The sequence below is a fragment of the Crocodylus siamensis genome, chromosome 1, assembly GCF_052110815.1.
Source record: "Crocodylus siamensis isolate JL-2025a chromosome 1, ASM5211081v1, whole genome shotgun sequence".
Lineage (NCBI taxonomy): Eukaryota > Metazoa > Chordata > Crocodylia > Crocodylidae > Crocodylus > Crocodylus siamensis.
Genome location: NC_143395.1, coordinates 56,121,421 through 56,140,226, shown reverse-complemented (window position 1 = coordinate 56,140,226; position 18,806 = coordinate 56,121,421). Strand labels below are relative to the sequence as shown.

The 18,806-nt window shown below is 42.8% G+C and overlaps 1 protein-coding gene across 1 annotated transcript in view; it reads left to right on the top strand.

Annotated features, from left to right (window-relative positions):
- Positions 1–18,806, top strand: part of COL9A1 (collagen type IX alpha 1 chain) — a 91,816-nt gene that overhangs the window by 2,819 nt on the left and 70,191 nt on the right. Inside the window, exon 5 of the mRNA XM_090034640.1 lies at positions 11,602–11,998. Coding sequence (XP_089890766.1) covers positions 11,602–11,998 — 397 coding nt within the window. The remainder of the gene's footprint in view (positions 1–11,601; positions 11,999–18,806) is intronic.

The following is an 18,806-nucleotide window of genomic DNA, read 5'->3' as shown; positions in this document are numbered from 1 at the left end:
GAGGGCTGGGAAAAACCAGGAGGTATTTTAGCTCCTACTTAGAATAGCCTCGGTTCTCCTGGCTAGTGCTACCCCTCAAGGTGCTTTTATTTAGCTAGGGATCACTGGAGATCAAGATGCTAATGTCACATCAGAACTGGCTCAGATATTTCCTATCCTGCTCCAATATACCCTGGCTGCTATGTTCTTAGCTGGTAGATTGAAAGCTTTTTTACAGTTTAGCTGGCTAAATTGGATTTATGGCAACTTTATAGCATTATACCAGTACAAAATAGTTGATGTGCATAGGTAAATCTGGTCCTTAATAGCTATGACAAACATGGAGTCTTGGGACATTAAAAATAAGTGATTCATAGCTTGTCAATGGGGTACAGAACTCCTTTTTTCTCTAAAGATATCCAGAGTTTTTAGGCTTCAGGATGGTTGAACTGTTATATAAAAAAGTTATTTTAGGTCATTCAAATATATTGATGTAGAGGTGATTTAGGGGGAAACCTATGGGTAACTAAGGGCTTGTTCCACTGCAGTGTTAGCTTATGGTAACTCAAATGTCATCTGTGACCTGACTCTTTGTCGAAATGCAAAAATCTTCAGCTCATGTTATGTAGTACTCTTAACTCAAACTAGCTGGTCTATTGTGGGAGCTTGGCTGAAACTTGAGTGCTCTTGGCATGCAGTGTAGTAATACTGCTACTCATTCCTGATACTCCAATCCTTCTGTGCAGGTCCAGTGCTATTTTGCAGTTCTTTACTCTGACTTGTGCTAAGCTAATTCAAAATCAGCAAAGAGAACTCAAGCTAACACTACAGAAAGGCATGCCCAAGAACAACACAAAGTTCCAGTGAAGGTCTAAAAAAACTCCTCTAAAAGTTGTCTCTAATGTGGTGTGGTATATGGCTTTTATTGGCATGAATTTTGGGTGGCTGAATTATGCAAGAGCATTAAAGCAGTGAGTGAGCTATGCATACCACCCCAAATCCACCTCAGACGAAACTGAAACGTCTTTGATGTGACCTGCATAATTCTGCCTTTGTCAGTCCTGTGTAATTCAGCCATCCCAAATTCCTCCTAATACATATCCCTTAGACCTCACCACACTATTACTTATTCATATATAAAAAGTTTAATAATATTTTAAATATTTGCTTGGGTAAACCAGCCAATGATTACTTCCCAGATGCTGGAAGAGTATTTTCTTATGCACACTCCTTTTTCCTGTGATCTGTCTGGTTTTGCATTGAAAGCTGCACTGTCTTCTTTGCGTAGGAAAAGACTATAGGCAATCATTGAATGCAGGGCCACCTGGCGGCTCTACTGAGTTATAGCAGTGCTGTTTATTTGCAAAGGTGCTGAAATGCAGCCACAAGTGGCCTTGGTAGGCTTGATCTTGCACTCATTACTCTGTGTGTAAAGAGAACTTAACATCCACCTAATGAATTGCATCCATTCTACACTGTCCTTGGACTTTTAATTCTCTGAGTCAAAGCCCAAACTACATAGTACAGCTATGGCTGAGTGATGAAAAACAAAGGATCTTAAGGCAGTTCTAATCAAAAGAGCAAAGCTGCCAGGTGAGCAACCTCAGCCAGTAACTACATCAAACAGTTTCCTGTTCAATATCTGCCCTTTTGCTGGAATCCATTTACATGCTTCAATTACTGTGTTGCTTTCTTGGTACATGATTATGAAACTGAATTGTACCATGGAAACTGTGATCAGTTTGCTTTGTGTAGTATGGAGGATCATCCTCACAGAAAATGTTTTTTGGGGTGCAGCACATGAAAGTCACTGAGAATCTGTACAGGGCAGAGATGTGGGGAGAGAGAAAAGTGATAATGCCACTACGCCCCTTATCAGTGGGTAGGATGTGACCCTTAATATCCAACTAATGCTTATCAGGAAAAGGCAATTTTTTCAGGTTAAATAGTGAACACTGTGGTCTCCTCCATGTACTGGAGCATTTTATAATAGCTGCAGCATGGGGTAAAGGCTCTGTCAGAGCAATGTTATTTTGCACATTTATTCAGCATTTCCTTGAGGAATTTAATATGTCTTTTCACAGAGATCCTTTAAAAAACTTACGAATTTTTATCCCACATCCTTTGGCAATTGCCAAGTTCTCCACTGCTAATTACACAAGACAGTTAATGATGAAGGGTATGATTGGGGTAGCAAGAGCTAACTTCAACTTCATCCATCATTTAAATAAGCCTCTGTTGGTCCTTGTTCATTTCTAGTACAAAATCTACTGGAGAATCAAGGTTATATCATTTTGACATCATAGGAATCACCCATGAAACTGCAGCTATAATGCTTTCTTTATATACAGTCAAGAAAAACTTGAGCCTTTGTCCCTTATATAGTAAAGTTTCCATTTCTGAATTCATCTGGATATCTGTTGTCAATAATTAAATAATAACTAATGCTAAAATTTACTAATAACAGATTCTTTTTATATGCATAGACTTTAAAAATATTGTACTAGCACAAAGAAAAGTGTTTGTGACATATTAAGTGGGGAAGAAGAAGGCTAGCCACTCTAATGCCTTGGATTAAAGGACTAGAAAAGCAATTTAGCTGACATTAGGAATAATAATCTCAGGCCTATATATTTTTCATACATTAAAGAGCAACCTCAGCTAAAAACCTGAGGATTCAGCTTTTCCCTGAAAATGCTTTGTAGTTTTATAACTAAAAGCTACAAAGTACAGAGTAAATTGTGATGGTCAAGGTCCCAGTGAAAAATAGGAGTGGTTACATTTTGAGTTAAAAACCCCCTTGCTGGGGACTGTTATAACTCCTATAGATCATCACACACAACAGATTAGTATCCTTCACCTCAAACAATCCCAGTGAAGTCAAGAAGAGTATTCAAGCAATAACATTACTCTAAATGGCCCCACTGCCTAGTGAGAGGACTTACCCTGGATACATTAACACCTCATTGATAAGTAGCAGACTCTCAAGTATTAATGAAATCAATCTAAATTAGTGTTTTAGGTTTACTACATCTCTTACATGCTTTTGTAACATTTTAAAAGAAAACAGCAGTGGTTTAATAAGTTCCATGAAGGTGAACAGCAAATGTTTGCAGAAGGAAAACTATAGCCCTGGGTACACAAGGAAAGTGGGATTAGAACCTATCTATATCTGTACCTGGACTTAAAAACTACATACATAAAGGCTAAAATTCTGCTCTGAATCTCCTTGCTGTATCTCTTGCAGCTGTAAAATGGAGGAGGAGTAAAGTCAGATTGGGACTTGCCATATAGATTTACTCTGTGTTTGCATATTAGCTTTTCCTTCACTAGCCCAGCAGATTCTAAACCCAAATTTGTTGATTACTAGCTTTAAGAGCTTGCATCATCGTCAATTGTCATAGGGGAAAATACTGAGCATTTACTGCTCGCAAGGCAGCAGAGTGACTAGATTATTATTTTTCTGTAACTATGAATATTTGTATTTCAGGAAAAAAAATTATCTTCACATTTGTTATTACATATACATTTCTCAGAGAGATATAGGTAGCCATGTTAGTGTAAATTCAAGCATCAGGCAAGGTAAATTTGAACCTTATAGACTAACTAGCTAAACATAAATAAATAAATGAACTGTCATGAGCTGGCACTCAGCTTATCTGCTGCTATGAAGGGAGATGCTCCTCAGAATAGCATATAGAATGGAGAGAGTGATTTGAATAGAAAAGGCTGGAAGGAAGGAAGGGAGAGAAGAGGGAGGGTGAGGGGGCAGTGCTGGGAGAGGAAAACAAGCAAAGAATCCATAGGAACAAAGAGGTCACAAAAACCAATATAGGTAATGGGAAAAGAATCCATAGTCCTTGTTTAAACCATATTTAAGTCAATCCAGTCTGTGGATGATTTCTTGTTCCACAATTTCCCATTCAAATTGTGCCTGGGCAGAAGCTGCAACTTGGCACCAGGGAAAAGCAGCCCTCCTGCTCACCACTGCCAGGCCCTTCTTGCTGCAGTCGCCCACAGCCTGTGCCTAAGCTACCCTGTGGCTCCTCTCTGCTGCTGTCACTGCTGCTTCTGGGCTGCCCAGCAGGGCAGAGGTGACTCTGCAGAGGAGCCACGGGGCAGCCTGGGTGCAGGCTCTGGGCAGCTGCAGCAAGAAGGGCCTGGCAGCAGCAAGGGACTGTTTTTCCTTCATGCTGAGCAGCAGCTTCTGCCTGTTTGCTGCTGCTGATCAGCATGAGCAGGTTTGTCAGGAGCAGGCATGGGGTGGACTGGGGCTGGGGCTGTCCATGCAGGTTCTGGCGGGTCCACTTCTGCTGGGGCTGTGTGCTCTTGGTGGTGGTGATAGAGAGGAGCCACAGGGCACATGGGCTCAGGGCTGCTGGGTGGTGGAGTGCTGACTATTGTTTAATTGTGCAAATAAAATTGTGATTAACTGCAACTATTTTTTTAATCTCGCAATTAATTATGATTAGTTTTTTTAATAGTTTGTCAGCCCTAGTTTTTAAAGATTTGCTGCCCAAGAACACCCACTCAGATTTTAACGATTGAATGTCCAGGAAGATTAAAGTGTTTTGCCACAGGCTTTTGTACTGTTTTGGAGATGACATTAGATTGATGAACATTCATTCTTACCCATAGGGGTTGCCCCAAATGTCCAATGTAGGCAGCTAAAGGGTAGCGTAGGCACGTGATGGCGTATATGACATTGATAGAATTGCAGGTGAATGAACTGTGAATGTTAGAATCCAGGTTATTTGGTCCAGTGATGATGTAGGCTGTACTGATGTGGGAACACAGACAGGCCTTGCAGTGAACACAGATGTCTGCTGTGCCCCCACATTGTACTAAGCATAATATAAATAGGGACTATGGATTCTTATCTCATTATATTAACTTTTGTGCCCCTTTAATTTCTGTGGGTTCTTTGCTTGTTTGCCCCATCCCTCCACTTTTTCCTCTTCTCTTCCTGTCTTTTGTATTCAAATCACTCCATTCTGTACACTTCTGTAGAAATTCTTATGTATGTTCTTTTACAGAATCTGAGGAAGTGAGTTCCAGCTTACAAAATCTTGTGCTATGTACATCTCTAATTTAGTTTTCCTAAAAGGTGCAAATCGACCCTACCATATATATCCTCTTCATTGTTTTTGTTATCTCTTGCCTATGTCCATAGATCTTATTATACAACATTTTGTACAATCTTTTTTAAATTCCATTTGAAAAAGTTACAATATGTGTTTGTTTTAATTTCTTAAGTGGAAAGAAGGGCTGTCTGACAGTTTGTATACACCTATAAGACAAATATCCTTGCGTTTGAGTTTATACGGGCAAAACACTCCTTTTCCCAGTATAGCACAATTAGCAAAATAAACTATATTGATAAAAGAATTCTTTTGCTGGTATAACAATGTTTTTGTCTGCATAGCTGGGTCAGCCAGGGGATGATTCTCTCACACTCCTAATTTGCAGAGCCATGTCAGTAAAACCTTTAGCTATAGATCACTCTTAAGAGCATTTCATTGTTTTGTTTTACCTTATTCTGCATCTGCCTTCCCCAGAGATCCTTGGATAGAGTAACATTTCCACAAGCTGGTGTGAGTGTCATATTGGTCCTACAGGGTTACTGAAAGATGGGGAAAAATGACAATTAACAGAGATAAATGATGTCACAGCAGCAGGAAAGAAATATAATCTAAAGGCAACATGTTAGACTATTGGCATGGATAAATCAGATGTCAGAAGGCCAAACAAATGAGGTATGCAGTAAATGAAGAAAAAAATGACCAAGCCATGAGCCAAAAATGGAGAGGGAAGTGTGCATTTAAGATATATAGAGAAACCCACTGAGGCAGGGCTGGGCAGTTATTCAGGGAGTTTTGGTGAGCTGTTGCAGGGCTGAGTGGGAGGGGAGTGGGGCAGGAAGTAGGGTGGTACTGACCTGACCCAGTGTGCCAGGGGGGTGGTGTTGACCCGGCACAGTGTGGGGAAGTGCTGACTGGGTGCAGCTGGGAGGGGTTGCTGACCCTTCCTGGCACAGTGGGGTGCGGAAGCAGGTGGGTGGGCAGGGTCTCCATGGAGACTGGTCTGGAAACCCAGTGTACAGGGTGCACTTGGCTAGGTGGATGGCATGGGGCCACAGGTGGGCAGGGAGCAGCGTCTAGGAGTGGGATGGGTGAGTGGGCCAGTTGGGCTCTGCCTCTGCCCACCCATCCCTCTCCTGGATACCACTCTCCACTCACCTGTGACCCCATCCCATCTGCCCAACTGAGTGTGTCCTGTCCGCAGGGGTCCCAGGCCAGTCTCCATGGAGACCTTGCCCACCTGCCCGTTGTGTCCAGCACTCCCAGCAGTGGATGTGGGGTGGACAGGCCAGGGTGCCTGGGTTGTGGGACTGCGTCCAGCAGTGGTGATAACACTGGCAACAGCAGTCAGAAGAAGCCACTGTCACTGGGGTTGCTGGGAAGCTGAGTCTGGTCACTGCACCACCCCAGCCCACTGCTTGCCTGAGGGCAGCAGGACTGTTCACATGCACCACAGCCCAGGCAGACCCTCCTTCCCCCCACACACACACACACCGAGTGAGGCTGAGGGACCTGCTGCAGGCTGGATTCCCAAGGTAGCCGGATCCAACCCACAGGCTATATTTTGCCCACCCCTGCACTAAGGTCAATGAAAGATTGAGCTGGAGCAGGCCCTTAGTGGCAGTTTGAATGTGTGTACATAGTACCCATGTGTATACATGTAAATACAGCTTCATAAACAGTTTTATCTCCCCTTCTACTTTATTCAGCTGTATACATTTCAAGTATATATCCACATGCACACATACATTCTGTCTGGTATATGGATGTACTGTATACATGTATGTTTTCTAGCTTACAGAGACATCTCCAGATTTATCCATCTAACAAATATTTAAAGGTACCACTCCCTTGGGGCATAACCCAGTAGTTCTGTACCCTGGGTGCAGGCAGCTCAAGCGGCAGTAGCTGCAGCGAGGCTGCTGGCAGTGGTGTGGCAGCCAGAACAGTAATTGCAGCAGCTACTATTTTTGTGCCTTCCCTCAGTCAGTGCCCAGAACTGATGCCCTGGTTGCCCCTTCCTTAGTCATGTTACTGCTTTCCCCCACGTCATCTGCCCCACTCTCAAAAGAACTTGAATAAGATCATTTTGTGGAGTGTCACCATCCCATATGTTCCTCCTCCTAACACCTGACTTTTCCTGATACTCAGGGGCACATCTAGGTGAAATGTTTACTGCACAGTAGATTAATTAGCTGTGCAAATATATCACACAAATATTACACAAATATTACAAAATCTATAAGTGCACCCCTATTAGGCTGGGATAAATTAACTAACTCCACAGCAAGATGAATACAAGTACTATCCTGCTGTGGAGTTTTTTACTCCACAGTACCACACATGTAGAAGTTGCCCCAGCTGGCTGGGACACGAGGATGCTTCAGTGCTAGCTAGCCTTGCATTGGAGCACCCTTGTGCCCAGGTAGCCCCTCCACAGAACATTGAGCTATGTCAGAGCAGCCCTGGGCTGGCAGGCTGACATCCTCAGGCTTTCTGCCAGCTGGGGCTGCTCCAAGTTGGCTCAAAGTGTTGCAGTCCCATGTGCATGTGTAAATGCAGCACCTGGGAGCAATAAGCCCCAGTGTGATAAGTACTGGAGTTTATTGTATTACATGAATATGCATGTGTATATGCGACCAGGCAGTTCTAAGCAGTTTATTCATAGGAATAAAAAAAGCAAAGGCAGTTTCCATTAAAGTTTTAGGAAGAAACTATTTCTGTCCCTTCTCAGTGGCTGTCAATCTATTCAGTTCCCTCACTGAAGTCCTGTTGCTGCTTGGGAGACCTACTGGAATGTGAATGCACTTTAACAGCTGCACTGGAAACAATGAAGCCTTTATGTGAAAAAGTTACTGTAGCTTGCTAGAGTAACAGTAACAGCCAGTGGTGCTCCAGGATAAGCAATTGAGGGGGGACACAAACTTTCACTAAGATTATTTTCTCATATTTCTGAACAGACCAGTGTCTGAGCTACCCCAGTGGCTGAATTAACGTTCATAAAGGGGAAGTAGACAGCAGTGCAGCCAAGCTCTCCTGGAGCTGTTCTGTTCCCCACGCCTCCACCAGCAGCACCTCCTCCTGCTGCTGCCCCAGCTGTGCTACTCTGGGTAGGCAGGAAGGTAGCTTTAGCTGGGCAGCTCCTGCCCCAGTGTGTGGGGCTCTGCTTCCAGCTTCTACCCACTCCACCCACCTGCAGGTGGCTGATCATTATGCTGGGTGGGCAGAGTGGGTAGAAGGCAGCCAAAAGCTGGAGTCAGCTGCCTGGCTGAAGCTCCCCCATGCACAGAGTGGTGCAGCAAAGGCAGGAGTAGGAGGAGGAGCTGTATTTGGAGGCAAGGGGAGTAGAACAGCCACACTGGCCCAGGGTCTGACCAGCGCAAATCAGCTTCTGGTGGGGCTGCAGCTGGCTAAGTGCTGCTTTGGTCCCCTCACCTCCAGTGGTGCCACCTCCTCCCATTCCTGCCCCTGCTGCACCACTCTGGGCAGGTGGGCAGGGGGGAGCTTCAGCCAGGCAGTTCCTGCTGGAGGCAAAGGGAGCAAAGCAACACCAGGAGCAGCCCTGCCAGAAGCTGAATATGCTGGGCGGGGCCCAGGCTGGCAGGCGCAGGTTGCCCCAGTAGGAGTGGGTGGGGCTCAGCTCCATGCAGAGTGCTGCAGGGGGGCAGCCATGGGCTGGATCCAGTCAGTTGGCAAGCCATATTTTGTCCATCCCTGGGCTTGGGAGTCCAAAGTAGCTGGATGCTGGGTCTAGCCAAATTGCTTCCTTATGTACTGTTGGCTATAGTAAATGGTATACCTTAACTACGATAGCCTTATGGACTGCTAGGTTTGTGTAGATTTCATAGTTTCATAGTTTCATAGTTTCTAGGGTTGGAAGGGACCTGAGTAGATCATCTAGTCCGACCCCCTGCCATGGCAGGAAATAATACTGGGGTCAAATGACCCCAGCAAGATGTTCATCCAACCTCCTCTTAAACACCCCCAGGGTAGGAGCCAGCACCACTTCTCTTGGAAGCTGGTTCCAGACCCTAGCCGCCCTGACCGTGAAGTAGCGCTTCCTGATATCTAGCCTAAACCTGCCCTCTGCCAGCTTGTGACCATTATTCCTGGTCACTCCTGGCGGTGCATGGGGGAATAGTGATTCCCCCAGTGCCTGCTGATCCCCCCTGACTAATTTATAACAGGCCACTAGATCCCCCCTCAGCCTTCTCTTTTGGAGGCTGAACAGGTTCAGGTCCCGTAGCTTCTCCTCATAGGGCCTGCCCTGCTGTCCCCTGATCATGCGAGTGGCCCTCCTCTGGACCCTCTCCATGCTGTCCACATCCCTCTTGAAGTGCGGCGCCCAGAACTGGACATGGTACTCCAGCTGCGGCCTGACCAGTGCCGCGTAGAGGGGGACGATCACCTCTTTGGACCTGCTTGAGATGCATCTGTGGATGCATGACAAGGTACGGTTGGCCTTCTTGACTGCCTCCCCACACTGCTGACCCATGTTCATCTTGGAGTCAATTATGACTCCAAGATCCTTTTCCGCCTCCGTGCTGACAAGAAGGGAGTTCCCCAACTGGTAGGTATGGTGCCGGACGTTCCTCCCCAGGTGCATCACCTTGCACTTGTCTGTGTTGAATCCCATCCTATTCACATCCGCCCACCCTTGTAGCCTGTCTAGGTCTGATTGAAGCCTGATGCTTCCTTCTAGTGTGCCAACATCCCCCCACATCTTAGTGTCATCAGCAAATTTGAACAGGGTGCTTTTTACCCCCTCATCCAAATCATTGATGAAGATGTTGAACAGTGCGGGCCCGAGGACTGAGCCCTGCAGGACCCCACTGCCCACATCCTTCCAGGTTAAGAAGGACCCATCCACCACCACCCTCTGGGTGCGGCCCTCCAGCCAGTTGGCGACCCAATTGACTGTGTGGGTGTCGACACCACAGTCCCCCAGTTTCTTAATGAGAATGGGGTGAGAGACAGTGTCGAATGTCTTCCAAAAGTCCAGGAAGACTATATTCACTGCTACCCCTGCGATCATAGAAGGCCACCAGGTTGGTCTGACAGGACCTGCCACTGATGAACCTGTGTTGGTTGCCCCTAAGCATGCAGTCCCCTGCTGGCCCCTCCTGGATGTGTGCCAGCATAATTTTCTCAAACAGCTTGCCTAGGATCAAGGTAAGACTAACTGGCCTATAGTTTCCTGGGTCCTCCTTCCTCCCCTTTTTGAAGATGGGAACCACGTTGGCCCTCTTCCTGGCACCACACCAGAGCACCACCACAAGTGCTCATAAAGCTGTGCCAGGGGTCCTGCAATGACCTTGGCCAATTCCTTTAGGACTCTAGGGTGGAGATCGTCCAGGCTGGCTGACCTGAACACATCCAGCCCCTCCAGAAGCCCCCTAACTAGTTCCACGTTAACCTTTGGCTCAGGTGTGCCTCCCCTGGGGCCTGAGGGGGGCCCAGCAGGGAGGTGGCTGTTCTGGTCCCCACTTAGGAAGACAGAGGCAAAGAAATCATTAAACATGTTAGCTTTGTCATCTGGTGTGACGAACAAATTTCCCAACATGTCCTGCAAGGGCCCCACGTTACCCAGGACCTTCTTTTTGCCCCCTATGTATTTAAAAAAGGACTTCTTATTGTCCTTAATCTGAGAAGCTAGTCCTAATTCCATCTTTGCCTTGGCCTTCCTAACTGTCCCCCTATAACCCCGAGCGACTGCAGAATAGTCATTCCTGGTGATGACGCCTTCTTTCCATTGGGTATACGCCTCCTTTTTAGCAAGGAGACATTCCCGGATGCTTTTGGTGAAGCATGGAGGCTTGTGTGCTCTCCTGCTCCCTTTGATCCTCATTGGGATTACCTTCCTTTGGGCTTGGAGGATCGCCTCCTTAAGGAATGACCACTCTCCTTGGACATCTGGCTCCCCTCCCCTCTGGGACCTCAGTGCATCCCCAACTATCCTCCTTAGCTCGTTGAAGTTTGCCCTCCTAAAGTCTAGGGCTGCTCCCTTACTGCATGTCTTTGCCACCTTGCTCTGGATGGTAAATTCCAGCAGGCGATGATCGCTGTCGCCCAGGTGGTCGAGCACCCACAGCCCCCTCACCAGGTCATCCCCTGTGGCCAGCACTAGGCCCAACAAGGCATCCCCCCTGTTGGGGCTGTGCATCTCCTGGGTTAGATGGAGGTCCTGCACTCTGCCTAAGAACCTATGTGAGTGGTCAGACCTGGCTGACTGCTCCTGCCAGCAGTCTGATTGCCTTAGCTCTTCATGTGAATATCATGGGATACAATTCATTTCTGAATGTGAGGTCTTATCTTTTGTATAATTTTTCAATTAAATAATCTGATTCTGTTAAAGTGATGGCTAAAGCGATAGGCAGAGCAACAAAGTATATTTGAAAAAAAACCAGCCTTGGATATAATAGTTCCTTGTTCAGGTCTATTGCCTGAATCATCATGGGTCAAGAGCTTGCTTTGACCTTTAGGCCAAATGAGGACTACACACGTGTGCATGAATAAATTACTGTACTTTGATCTTATACAGGGCTTTGTATCCCAATGGATTGCCTGACGAATATTCCTTTCTAACTACTTTTCGGATGACTGGAAGCACACTTCAGAAATACTGGAGTATTTGGCAGGTTCAGGATTCTTCAGGAAAAGAACAAGTTGGAGTGAAGCTTAATGGTCCAGCTAAGAGTGTTGAGTTTTCTTATACGGGACTGGATGGAAGTCTCCAGACTGCAAACTTTTTGCATTTGCCTTTTCTGTTTGATTCCCAATGGCACAAGCTTATGATCAGCGTGGAGAAGACCAGTGTCACTCTTTTTATTGACTGCCTTAAGGTAGAATCCTTAAACATAAAACCAAAGGGCAAAATCAACACTGATGGCTTTGCTGTGCTGGGAAAACTTAACAATAATCCTAAAATTTCAGTTCCGGTAAGTTTTAAAAATTTATATTACAAAGCAGTTGCTGTGACATCTTTTTTCTTGTATCTTTCTTCTGGTGAATTAATCTTCAAATATTTTCTGACAGAGGAGGGGTAGCAAATAGGTCTATGGACTTGAAATTGTAGGTAACCATTGCTTATTGCCTTTCAGACTTCCCACATATGTAACTTATATAAACTGGTTCTAAGTAGGAGGAAGATTATTTAGATGAGCAGGAGCTGAAAGAGTACAGTTGAAATAACTGAGAAAAATGGAAATTAGATCCATACAGCTAATAAAATATGCTCTCAAATGGCACTGCTCTAGACCAGTTACTAAAACATGTTGCATATGGCCTGCTTATAAATTCTGTGTCATGAAGAAGATTTTGTAGCTGCACTGGAAATTACTATGCAATGGGAAAGTAACTGCTACCTAATAAACTAATATTAAGCAATCTAATAAGCTACCATGCTCAGTATTACTGTAGTTAATACAGTTACTAGGTTTAATCTTTTTATTTTTTAATTCTCATAAATTCAGCTCTCAGATATACCTGAAAAAATCACTAGCTTCTCTAGGGTTGCAGTGATATAACTGGAAACAGAATGTTATTCCTTGTTTTCATAAATAGAAACAAAGACATGTTTAGGTTCTTATACAAATGGGGCAGAATTAAGGCACTTCCATAACATGGATTTCTCTTTGGGAGGATGTGCTGTGCCAAGGGGTCACCGTGTCACAAGAAGGACATGGGAATGTAATTGATGGCCTTTTAACAAATAGTGGTGCTTGCCCCTTCTACCTGCCCCATTGCTACATCCCTCAATAGAAACATTGTCAAAATAAGTTAATTTTGTTTCTTTACATAGAATATGTATGGTAGGCAGTTATTTGTTTCACAAATTATTCTGACTTCTCAGTGATGCATGGTCCTAACTGCTAATGTTGACACCTAACTCCAAAATTTAGACCCTCCAAATCCTGCTTAGCTCCTGCATAAACCTGAAGATTACTACATTTCCATCAACTGAATCTCCTGAATTTCTGCCACTGTTCCCCCAAATGCAATTCAGTTTTGCCTGTAGGTCCAGGAGGCACATCTCAGAATGTATCTACTGCATTGGACCTCACACAAAAACCAGCAAGAGTATTTACTGATGCAGAGTTTAAACCTAAGTGTCTCAGGTAAGTATGTGGGCCATCAGGCTATAGTGCTCTTTCTATGGCTCAACCGATTTCATAGATTTCTAGGGTCAGAAGGGACCTAGTAGATCATCAAGTCTGACCCCCTGCCCCAGGCAGGAAAGAGTACTGGGGTTAAGTAACCCTAGTCAGGTGCTTGTCCAATCTCCTTTTGAACACCTCCAAGGAAGGGGAGAGCACCACCTCCCTTGTATTTAAGTATTTACCAGTATTTAAGTGTTGTATACAAACAGAACTGTTTCAAAAAGTATCTTGATGTCCATCCACCTTGCTGGAATCATCTGACCCCAGCAGTCTTTCCTGTACAAGTGTGGGGGGGAGGGGTGGACCCCATGATCTGTAAGGTCCCTTCCAGACCTTAACATCTATGAAACTAAAGGGATTAAGGAGGGCCCAGTCAGACTACCCTGTAGCCTAGGGCTTTGGTTGTCTACTTTACTTTACAGGTGTGTCTTAACCTTGTTTCAAATCTCACCTCCAAAACAGGGGTTAGATTTGAATAAGGATTTCCCTCATCTCAGGTGAATGTTCCAACTACAGTGCTATGCAGAATGACAGGGGAAGGAAATACAAACACCTCTTCAGTTTGCAAGAATGGGCCAAACCTTGCTTAATCAAGTAACTCCCTCCACACTGAATATGGTGCTGTGGATTCTATTTCCAGCAGGCAAGTGCTTAGAAGTTAAGCAATGCAGTGCCTAACTTTGAAGGTATCTAAGCCCTTTATTGGGTCTGGGTTTACATGACTACCTCCCCTACAGAGATGAAGCATAAGCTTCACCTGTGTTCTCAGCATTTCCTGCTGGCTGTCTTATGTGACTTAACACTCAAAATAGTGACTTCCGTCAATCCCTTAGGTGCCTAAATTTCCTTATGCATTTTATAGAGATGATGAAAGTATCACTTGGCATGAATAGTAAATGTCTTTTGTGCTCTTTGCTGAGGCAACTGGATATCAAGAATGTCAGTAAAGTTATTTTTCAATTGCTTATTTATTTTCAAAGATGGGTTATGATTACTGTGAAATACCTAAGGGGAAAGTGTGAAGTATCTATCATTTGTAATAGAAAATAATTTGTAGCTGCCACATTTTCATTCTCTCCTGTATGCACTTGAGAAAGTGTTTTCTTAGCTAATGAGTTATTAAGCCGTATGTGGAATAATGTCTATTCTTTGCCTGATGGCAACACTGAAAGGCATTTCAAACTCTGTGCGGGGTATTTTAACACTCAATAAGGTAAAATAGTTAAAAACAAGGAGAGAAAATTATACAAAGTATTGAAAAATTCAGCATGCTGTCTTGCTTGTCTCATGAAGGGCACTTGATTCTCTTTTAATTATCTTAGCAATGTAGAATGTGGCTGGTAATATATAGTACTAGAAAAATAGTATGTTATGGATATTTAGTTCAAAATTGGTTGAACTATGAAAGAGAAATCAGGTAAATAATAAACTATAACCAAATTCCATTTCATTTTAGCAGAACTTTGCACCAGGAAGTAATTGACAGAAGAATAAGCAATTAGCTGTGATCTTACATTATCCTATATGATGATACTTCAGCTGATTTCCCAAAATTCTGCCATAAGCTAATTAACATTGTATTAAACACTAATAGGAAACTAAGTTATTTTGCAACAAAAAATCCCTCAGTGAGCCCCAACCCAGTGTACTTTTTATCTTTCAAACTACCCAGGTATTTATATAAGGACTTGTAACTGCATTTCATTGATTTACAAATTTACTTGTGAAATGGCAATTTAGATAAGAAGCTGTCACTGGTGCCTGAAGATGACAGGCTTTTCAACATGTTAATATGTCTACAACTAGGAAAACATCATAAACTAAAAATTTAAGTTCTACTGAAAAAAATACCATATCTGAAAGTGTGATTCAAAATATATAAGGGTGCAGCTGAGAAATTGATGTGTTAAGCTGCATGTTCTCAGCTATTAAATTGCTGCCTGGTCTGAGGGATTTGGGATGGATGATTTGTGCAAATTGTGCATGTTTTTAAGGCAACAGTGTATCTTCCCCAATATTGTGTTGTACCTGAGAAGGGTTTTAGGGCTAAGTCCAGAAAGGGCTTTAGGGCTTATTGGTTTCTGGAGTGGAATCCACAGGTTACACTCTGTAGCCTCCCTGTACCAGTGTTTTTCAGCTAGTGGTCCATGCTCCCAATTGACTGCAAAGATTCTGGGGTGCGGAAGGGTGAAATAAGGATAGATACTGTGTGTGTTTGGAAAGGGATCAGCGAGGGTCTTGAAAGCATTCACAGCACCAAGCAGAAGTGTCTTTAAACATTGCACTGTGTGCCTGGCTTCCCAAACAGGAAACAGTACAGTGGCCTCTGTGCAGCACTTCAGGTAAGCTAATTAAATTATCCCCCTTGTGAAGCTAATTAGGTTGGGTATTTACCACTTGAATACAGCAATTTATCTTACCTAGAGCACTACCGTAAGGTAGCTATACTATACTAGCTCCACTGGCAATATGGCCTCCCATAGCAGGGGTTTGAACAAGTTGAGAATCACTACAGAATGCATAGGTAGAGTTAAGCCAGTCAGCATGGGATACAGCCACCATGCTGATCAGGCAGCAACCTAAACTAGATGGGTCTAGGGTCAGACTAGATGATCTGCTCAGGTCCCTTCCGACCCTAGAAACTATGAAACTAAACTAACTGAACAGAGGCATATATTTTAGGTCCTAATCCCTCTCATAGATTTAGGAACCTAACTGAGAGTTTCAGACAGGTATCAATGTCTTTTTAAGATTCACAGACCTGGGCCCTCAAAAACAGAGCATTGATTGCTCTTATTTTGAAATGGTGATTGCAGTAGCTTACAGCAAGGTGATTGGGGCACTTTCCTGGGAAGTGAATAATCTGGATTTGAATTCCTTCAAACTGCATAAAACAAAGATGATAGTTGCCTTATACCTTAGGAAAATTCTCCAAATACTGAGAAGTTTTATACAAGGAGGGCGGTACCATCCCCCTATTTTTTAAATTGGAAAAGGCTTTTGAAGATTTTTAATGTTTTTAAATAGCTGCTGCATATTATATGAGGCTCATTCTTTTCAGTTATATCATAGGTATGCTTTGGGCACTCCTACCAGATTGATCCCAGGTTGCTCAATCCTGCCAAAAAGAAGGCAGTTCTGGGCATGCCTAGAAGTATGATTTCAGGTGCCTAAGGATTTTTTCTAGTGAAAGCACTTGAAGTCATGTGGGGCTTTAGGGGTTGCCCTCTTGTTGGTCAAACAACAACACTAACTTAACTGTAGCAGGCAATGCCATGCTGAAACACATAATATTGGGCTGAGTATAATACCTCCCTAGGAAGATGCAGCATAGCTATGTTTGTGCAGTGATGTGTCCATCTTAATTAGCTCAGTCTTTTCAGCAAAATCAATTACCCCATCCACAATACTATATTAAGGCTATTATATTACTTCCAGACTCAGGAAGCAAGATAGTATGTTTCAGCATGGTAGATAGAGCTTGGCACAATAAGCTATTGGTATAGATGCCCTTAGACCTAAGCATCTACATTCTACTCATGTTCAGTGTTAGGTACCTATGACATTTTGTGGATCAGGATGCTATAGTGTCCTTCTTCATGCACTGCTGCAGTCTTCTAATTACGTCCTGTAACTTTATGGAACTGCATGTGATTGTAAGGTGTAGTTGGGAGGAAGATAGTTATAATAATTCATGCTCTCAAATAGGGTAAGTGACACATGTATTAGCTATTAGCTGATGTCCACATTTACTTGAACAAGGAATTAAATTAATGCAATGCAACATAATTACAGGAGCAGCTAAAGATACAGCGTATATATCTATTCCCCCTATAGCCATTTCTGTACCTGAAACTCTCACTAGAGTTAGCACATTCAGAAATAGTGGGAGTTTGTGATATTCAAAGAACATGTGATCAAACTTTAGAGAAGGAATGAGTTGGGTAAACTAACAGGTACATAACTAGTTTTTTCCCTTTGGATTATTCAAAGGCTTACACCATCATTTATTGAGCTCCTTTCCTACTGAAAATACATTTGATACAAGTCATTTAAGAAAAATCTTGTATGGAGAAGAGATCCTTTGCTATTCACAATGTTGCGAACTCCCACAAGTTTGGTGAAAGAGTTTGCTGATTTGATGATTTAGCTAGAATCTCAAATCCTGGAAACAAGTGATTTCAGAAAAATGTCAGTTTTAGAAGTTCTTAATCTTCATGCTTGTAGAAAAATTGTTAAAAATATGACCTGAGTGCAATCTACACATTCAGTACATAAAATTTAAATTAAAATGCAATTTAAATGTAAGATCAGATCATGATTTTTGAGCCTACTACATTCGTTTATGAGAGATTCTTAACAGAGAATCAGATCCTGAGTTGGTACCAAATTGTCAGAGTTCCTCTAGTTTCCTTAGTTTCTGCTAATTACAAGACATGCAAAGAAAAAACAAAACAATAATAAAGAAAAACCTGTCAGTATTAATGCCACCCACCTAAAGAAACAAATAGCCAACAACTATGTTTGGAAAATGAAGACAAACATAAAAGGATGAAAAAAAGCAAAGAATAAGTCTGTGTCGATCTCAAGTTTAGGTTATTTTTTCCAACAACATTGAATTATGTCACATTACAATGCAAGAAATTAGCTTAAGATTTTTTTTTACTTATTGCTCTTGTGAGAAGAATCAATTACAACCGGTTTGAAAACAACCGGAAAACTAGGGTAGTTACCCACTGGAACAAACTGACATTAATAGGTTGATTCAGTAGGTTGAGATTTGCTGTCTTTCTAGAACTGCTTTAGCATCAGAAATTACAGGCCTGATGCTAGAATTACTAGGTGAAATAATATGGCTTGTGTTATGGAAGGTCAACCTAGATAATCATAATGGTCCATTTTGGTCTTAAAATCTCTCAATCTATGAAAACATGTTTTGAAATGTGACAAAAGGAATATCCAATTTAATAGCCTACTAACTTCATTTAGATCACAAGAACATGTTTCCTCTCTCATTTTTTTCTTTTCCTTAAACTGAATAAAACAGTATATAGCTGTGGAGGTTTCTAGGCTTTTCACTGCAACTTACCATGCTGCACACTGTTTAGGTACCCAATCACGCTTTGTTATTTAATAATCAAAAGGCAACATTTATACTTTATATCTAGATGTTGTTAAAACATATTACTTATGATGGTATAACTTCTTAAAATACTAGACTCATGTTTCCTAGTTGCTCTATTTATCCTGTAGGTTGGCTCCCTCTAGGTGTACTATCAAACATGTTATTTTAAAAGAGATTTGTTATTGTTTGTTGTTACAATGATTGCCCAGGAAAGTCACTGGCGATATTCTGTTAGAAAATGAGGGTGGCCTTTGAGCCTTTGCAAGGATTTATGCTCAGGATTTCTGGTACGTTTTACAGAGGCCAAAAGTTCTGATGACATTATAATTGTATGCTATTGTTTTTTTCCCCATCTAAAGAAATTTCAAAAAAGAACTTAACATGACATATATTGTAGTTTGAAAATTGAAAAGGGACCCTCATAAAACTATGTCCAACCCTCTATTTGTGATAAAAAAGAAA